The sequence below is a fragment of the Etheostoma spectabile genome, chromosome 2, assembly GCF_008692095.1.
Source record: "Etheostoma spectabile isolate EspeVRDwgs_2016 chromosome 2, UIUC_Espe_1.0, whole genome shotgun sequence".
NCBI lineage: Eukaryota > Metazoa > Chordata > Actinopteri > Perciformes > Percidae > Etheostoma > Etheostoma spectabile.
Window position 1 is genome coordinate 26,558,241 of NC_045734.1, and position 6,906 is coordinate 26,565,146.

At 40.2% G+C, this 6,906-nt stretch overlaps 1 protein-coding gene and 1 long non-coding RNA gene across 8 annotated transcripts in view; one reads left to right on the forward strand and one right to left on the reverse strand.

Annotated features, from left to right (window-relative positions):
- The window catches only part of sun2 (Sad1 and UNC84 domain containing 2), an 18,479-nt gene that overhangs the window by 9,858 nt on the left and 1,715 nt on the right, over window positions 1-6,906 (forward strand). For all 7 annotated transcript variants that reach the window (XM_032534366.1, XM_032534339.1, XM_032534334.1 and 4 more), the window contains 9 exons: window positions 235-294; window positions 520-594; window positions 1,235-1,386; window positions 2,242-2,292; window positions 2,619-2,669; window positions 2,769-2,807; window positions 4,897-5,091; window positions 5,534-5,671; window positions 6,631-6,727. In XM_032534366.1, the coding sequence (XP_032390257.1) occupies window positions 235-294; window positions 520-594; window positions 1,235-1,386; window positions 2,242-2,292; window positions 2,619-2,669; window positions 2,769-2,807; window positions 4,897-5,091; window positions 5,534-5,671; window positions 6,631-6,727 (858 nt within the window). The remainder of the gene's footprint in view (window positions 1-234; window positions 295-519; window positions 595-1,234; window positions 1,387-2,241; window positions 2,293-2,618; window positions 2,670-2,768; window positions 2,808-4,896; window positions 5,092-5,533; window positions 5,672-6,630; window positions 6,728-6,906) is intronic.
- Window positions 4,044-4,432, reverse strand: LOC116701072 (uncharacterized). Its single transcript, XR_004334800.1, has 2 exons — window positions 4,363-4,432; window positions 4,044-4,328 (listed from the first exon to the last, which is right to left on the reverse strand). It is a non-coding gene; the product is annotated as an uncharacterized LOC116701072 (long non-coding RNA).

The following is a 6,906-nucleotide window of genomic DNA, read 5'->3' on the forward strand; positions in this document are numbered from 1 at the left end:
TCATTTATTTGTCATTATAAATGATTCTGATGAATGAATATATATTTTTTAAGCGGCCATTATAAACGGCAAGTTCGGGAAATGCATATAATCGGCCCGCTGAGATATCGGCTGGGCTCTAGTTTCATGGTCTAAATTTTAGCCTCACTGAAACGGTGAGCCATAGCACCAGCAAAAAATAATCTACTCTGAATGTCTCTATAATAATCTCACTGTTTCCTTTGTTTTGTGCAGACTCAGTCTCATTGATGGCCGCTGCATTGCAGTCAAAAATAATGCATGTGACAGCTTTAGGTATGGCTTTGTTGTATGTGTTCCAGTCAGTCTCGACTGCATTTTGTAGTTATGCAACACGTGTTAATTATGTACATTCTTATGCTTGTTTTTGTAGCATTGTTAAGTGGATTTGTACAGTGTCATACATACTGCTTTCACATGCCAGTAGGTTTGTGTTTTCACAATCGTTGCATGTGATTTGGAAATCCCTCAGACCAACTTTTTTTCCTCGTGTCCCTGCAGCTAATTCTTCAGTCAGCAGTCGCACGAAGAAGGCTTGTGGTCTGTTTCTCCTCCTCCTCCTCATCATACTTTTATGTAAGTGGCTTAAACATTTAACACATTCAGGTTTGCATGTCAGCTGGCAAACTTTTTTAATCACTACTCAGAGACACCTCATCATCCCCTGGGACATAGTGTTTAGTTATGCTGCTGTGCCTTAAACGTTGAAGTCTAGTTTTCCATGTTTCCTGAATGAGACAGTAAAAAAATTTTTTTAAGCTATTAGTAATAAGTTCATTTTTTTAAGATCACTTTGGCATAACTCATTGTATGTTGGATTGTGACACTCACAAATTAAAAGAATTAAAAGAATTGAAACAAATCCAAAGTTTTCTTATGTTTCTGTATATTTCTATATATTTAAAAAGAGAAGCGCATGCCTTTTTGTGTCACAATGATGTAATTTCTACAGGACTTACTTTCCTTAGTAGTAGTACTCAGGGTTTTCCCCCAGGTAGTTGGTTAGCAGAGATGGCGGGTTATGTGTGTTTGACTTGCACAGCAGCACTGCTTTTCCCTCACACATCCCCTCCTCCGTGTGATTGAATGAGTCACAGTTAATGTGAGTCATTAAACGTTTCAGGGACTTTGATCCTTCATGGAGTCTGATGATGTTTACTTTTTTTGAGGTCTAAGTGCGGTTCTCTTAAGGCACCATTCCTCCTATTTTCTCCAGGTATTTGGTTCCTCCTTCCTTTGTTGACCTCGCTCATCTCCCGCATGGCTGTCACAAAGACCCCGTCACAAACTAAACCCAAGAGTCAACCTGTTTCCTCTGCCACTCCTCCTCCTCCTCAGTCACAGATCATGCATTCTACACCCGTGGTGGTAGGACAGATAACCTTCATCTCACTGTGTGTGGGTGTGTGGGTGTGTGTGTGTGTTAAATTGAAATTGATTGGCATTGGATGAGTGGGTGGTGGATATTGATTGATTGATTGATTGATAACTATGGTAAATGGCAAATGTTTCCCAGCCTCTTCAAGTAACATTAACTTAGCTACTAAAAATCCTCAGAATTATTTCCTGTTGTGTAATGTGGGTGTTAAAGGGGGGCACTAGAATTAGGCAATGGTTAGGGTTAGGTGCCTTGAAGTCAATGGTTGCAGCGCTGCCTGGAAGTCAACGTGGGGGGCTTAAAACACCATCAAATGTGTCCAATTCTTCATTTACATTTTGCAGGGCTGTACATGAACAATGTAGTATTTATTTCCTGGCACACAAATGTAACATAAGTACAACAAAAACAGTAAAACAATACAATTGTGCTCGAATACAAAGCAGAATTAATAGACTACAGAGAACTGGTAACTAAAATACTTCAGCAAGACGACGGACGTGTGCACCTTCTTTTTTGTTTACAGGTGTCAAGTTGAAGTTTCAAGTTTCAGACTTACTGGCCACTCCTTTAGAGGTCAAAAAAGGAACATAAAACCCATTCTTTTTAAAGATTTAAATAAGGAACTGTTATGACCCCAACGTGGTATATATACTGAAAATATATTGTCAGAATATAAAAGGGAAACTACAATAGGGCACAAAACCATAAATACCAAAAAGGTTTCTTACATGGAGTTCCTTGTGAAAAACATTTATTTAGGTGTTTTTATTTTAGGTGTTTGGCATGAAAAATTGCAGTCTTTTTGTTACCTTGATTGTTGAAAGTTTTTTTTCTCCCTCTAGGATCCAGCCGTTGTGTCTGCTGCTGTAGAGGCGAAGATACAACAATTTTTGGTGAGAAACAGATCTTTTGAAAGTAATTAAAATGACAAACGCCTATTTAGTTGGGGTTCCAGGATTCTTTAAGTGGGGTGGCACAGGGGGGGACCAATGATCAGTCATAGGGGCTTTGGGGGGGCCAGAATCAGAATACAGCATTGAAAATCTGCTTAGAAATATATCATATTCCCTGGAATATGTAATCATACATGTAATCATATTCCAAGGGGGGACAGTGCCAGCCCGTGCCCCCTTTCTAACCATGCCCCTGTTGTTGGCATGAAAACGTGGGCTCTTTTTTGTGACCTTAAAAGAATTAAGAGTCCTTTTTGTCCCTCTAGGATTCAGCCGTTGTGTCTGCTGCTGTAGAAGCAAAGATGCAACGTCTTTTGGTAAGACACCAATTGTATGCAAATTCATAAGTGGGATGTAGAAGCTCCACCAGCTTGACTTCGGTTTTGGAGTGTAACCTGTATCGGTGTTTGTTGCAGGAGGAGCAGCAGCTGAACCAGGAACACATTCTCTCTCAGGTGAGGTAATCTCCTTCTCTGTGACCGCTTGTTCCTTTCCCTGTTGTGCTCCAGGACTAGTGCAGTATTCATATCGCAGGGGGGTGCATTATTTGTTAAACACAAAATATGTGTCAAACCTAATAAGGTTTCTTTTGTTGTGCAGCAGATAGTACAGCACAAATCACACACAATCACACACATAATACAGAGATTGCCTACCTTGCAGGCATAGTTAAAAACAATAAACAATCAATTAGACATTGAGTTATCTATGGTTCTTTATAGAAAGACGTAGAATAGCTGCAGGTACAAAAGAGTGTTTGTATCTGTTTGTTGTGAATTTCGGGAGTTTAAAACGTGATCCAGATGGCAACATCTCAAATTCAGCCTGTAAGGGATGAGAACTTTCTGACAGGACAGATTCAACCCTTCTGATAAAGTTCCTCCAGGCCTTTCTGCTTAGAACCTGTGATGCAGCTGATCACCTTAATTAACCTGAGAGGGAGTTTTTTAGTTTTACAGTAATGGATTAAGGAGAAGGTGACAACTGACTCAACAAAGGACCCATAGAAAAGGGTCGTCAGGGCCCTAAATTAAGGCTAGGCAATACAGGCGCTGCTGGCCTTTCTTGCAAAGCAAACTAGTATTTGGCTCAAAACACAACTTATGTCATCAATAATGGATTCTAAGTGCTTGTTTCCATAAGTCAGGGACCTTCTGATTAAAAATATTATTCAAATATTAGAATCACATATAAGAATTTGGTATTGCAGACTGTAGAAAAGATCTTTGTTTGGAACCGATCCACGCAAAAATTACACTATAATCATTTTGATTTCTTTAATTTGAATGTATATATACATGAAACTCATATTAATGTTATAAAAATGATCATTCCCTCTCGCAATATCAGTCAAAATAATCACAGTTAGATGTTTTCCTCATATCATGCAGCCATATTCTGGACTTTGGTACCTTTTTAAACGTTTAAAGTGCAAATCTGTTTTAGTATTCGGGTAATACAAGAAAGGTTCTGATTTTGGTAATGATCTCGACAGAACATCTAATTAATTAATTTATCAATAGCTCATGGTCTGAGCTATACATCTCATTTGATAGAAATTTATTCCTACGGATAACTGCGTTATTATTTAAGCAGAACTTTTATTTAGACTGGGAGAGAGAGTGTTTATGAGAGTGACATTCGGGCTAAATGTTAACTTCCCTTCAGTTATGTAACGTTTTATTAGAACCAGGGCTGTCAAACCATTCCTTTTTTCTTAATCGTGATTAATTGCTGAACTTCTATAGTTAATCACCATTAATCGCATGTTTTCTCACATGATTAAAATTATTTTGCATTTCAGAACTGTCTTTAAGTAGCATACATATTAACAATGGAAAGCAATTCTCATCTGGGAATCAAATTAATGCAAAGAAAGTTACTGTATGAACTTGACTTTAAGATTTGTATTTGTTTATTATTTATTTACTGTAAACAAAAGAAAAATGTGTAAATCTGTCATTATTGCACAATTCCTCCACGTACCTAACAAAAAAACTAAAAATCCACAAAACATGCCAACCGTAGTACGTCTTTAAGACCCGAGTCCTCTACGATGCTGACAGGTCCCCTGTGTTAGGATTTGGTTTCACAGCTCGGCAACTATCACTCTCCAAAATAGTGCTTTGCCTGAGCCCGTCACCATCAACCTGAGTCACGTTAACTGTACTATGCTTAGCTCGTAGGTGGTAGCTCAAGCTCAACGTGCTTCAGTGATATTTTAATTCGGCTTTACACAATGCGTATATGCCTTTCAACTTGTCTACTGAGCCGTCTAGGGATTTTAGAACAGCTAAGGGGCGTTGTTAGACACGACGCGAAGCCGAGTGAAGTGCATGTGATAAAAAAAACAAATTAACGCATTATGCTTGGCCCTTAATCACGATGCATTAATGCTGACAGCCCTAAATAGAACCAAACGCCTCCAGAAGCCTCACAGCACGGAGCCTCTAGACTGATTTGAACGATGCTCACCTTCCCTGACACTGCCCAACACCTTTCCTCCGATCTCACCATAAGCCCTGTCCTATCGTTCTCTCTCAGATAAAGGAGAGACTACATCTGGACATGCAGGATGTGAAAGCCAAGCTTGAGGTTGTGGACTCGGACAGTCGGCTGCGTCTGGAGCAGGAGGTTTCTGGGTTGGTCAGGCAAATGGCGGATTACCAGACAGACAGCCACTCGGCCGCTGCCAGCCTCAGACTCAAGATCCAAGCTTTAGAGTCCCAGAATGCAAAGGTAACAGCGCTGGTAAAGATGTACACAACTGATGAGTTATATAAGCAGTGTTTTGTTAGTGAAGACTAAGGTGCACATATTTGACAGAAAATGACATTTTGTTTAATCAAAAACATGCAATTTTAGATTAGTTTGGGCCATTGTTAGTTCTGTATCTGTGTCCAAAACAGTGGAAACGCTAGAGCAGACAATAAATGAATAAATAACGAAGTTGACCAACTACATTCATTTAGACAGTTTAGATTCTCAAATTGATTTTGCATTCACTTAGCTTAGCTGCTGCCTAAAACGGCTTGGGTGCTGCACCTAAGCCTTATACTGGTAGGGAAAACCCTGGTAAGGGAAGACAGAGCTATGTATTAATCCTGTCTTTTGTTCATGTTTTCTTCCAACCTAACCTGTTTCCTTAAGATTGTGTGGCTAAAACAAATGTTTCTTGTAGCTGTCCCAGGAGTGGTCGTCCATCCAGCTGATGCCTCCTCCTGCCCCCTGTCCTGATACCAGCGCCACCCCCATCCAAAATCATCTCACCCCAGAGCTCCAACAGGCCATGGAGAAGTGGCTCACAGAGCGCATTGAGGTGAGTGGAGGGATAGATACTGTGGACAATGTTCAAGACCACTTAACAACTCCAAAACACACATAAATATAATCACAGTTCAAGGAAATTTGGCACTGCCATGCGGTGGTATCCAGGGCCTGAAGTTCACTTTTTTAACCACCAGCCACTGTGGAAGATGGATTTAAAAATCTACCTGCCACAGTGAGATTTTACCAGCCAGTTTCTTTTTTTTTGCCTCATAAAGATGAAAAACAGGAATCACATGAACGTTCCAAAACAGCAGTCGCATCGTCCCCAATTGCGCTGCTTTCATGGACGTCCGTGCCTTGACTGCAGCAGCCTCCTCCGCAAGCACACTCTTTGATAATTTACAACTTATTGTGTGTGGTGGCTTTTTGATGAGTCATGGTTCTTAATTGCTTCTAATTTGAAGTTTTTAGTCTTGATTACAAAAGGATTTGACTTTGTTTTCTCTGAGCCGTACACATGACTGCAGTACATTTGTTCTGTACTGCTGTCATAAATCAGCCCCTCACCAACCTTGCCGTTGCCGCCAATTGCCCACTTTGTATTTAAACATCTTCTTTTACTTTTCTTTGACTCATGCTCATCTTTTTGTTGGTTGTTTGTTTCAACTGGCCTCTTTACCCCAGTAATGTGCTGCCACATTTTTAGCTAAAATCCAACAAAATGGCAGACTTCTTTGAAATGTAAACGAACAGTTGCAACAAAAACCTTATGAATCACTCAATTCCCATTGGCGACCTGCCAATGTGGTCAGATTGACAGTGTTACCCGACAATTGCTAAATTCACCTGCATTTGGCGGGTGGTCGGGTGTTAATTTCAGGCCGTGGTGGTATCCATTTATTTTGATCAGACTTCTGAATGTTTATGTGCGTGTTCTGTATCTTGGCATATGTTGATGTGTATGACTTGGTCCGCACACACTTACCGCCTGTACTTTATGTGACTCAGGAGCAGGATGCTATCAGGCTTGGTAACAAAGGAGCTTCCTCCGACTGTGGACGTCCCGTGGCTGACAAAATGGCCGACTTTGCATTGGAGACGCAAGGTTGGGAACTTTCACTTGGCTTTGTTTACCAAATCAATATGATAGCTGGGAAAACAAGTAAAAGCAATATTAATGTGTTTCTTCCACAATATCATTTAGTTAACAAAGATTCAACAAAGTCGCTTCAGAGTCTATCTACTATTTCTCAATGTGTGTGTGTGTGTGTGTGTGTGTGTGTG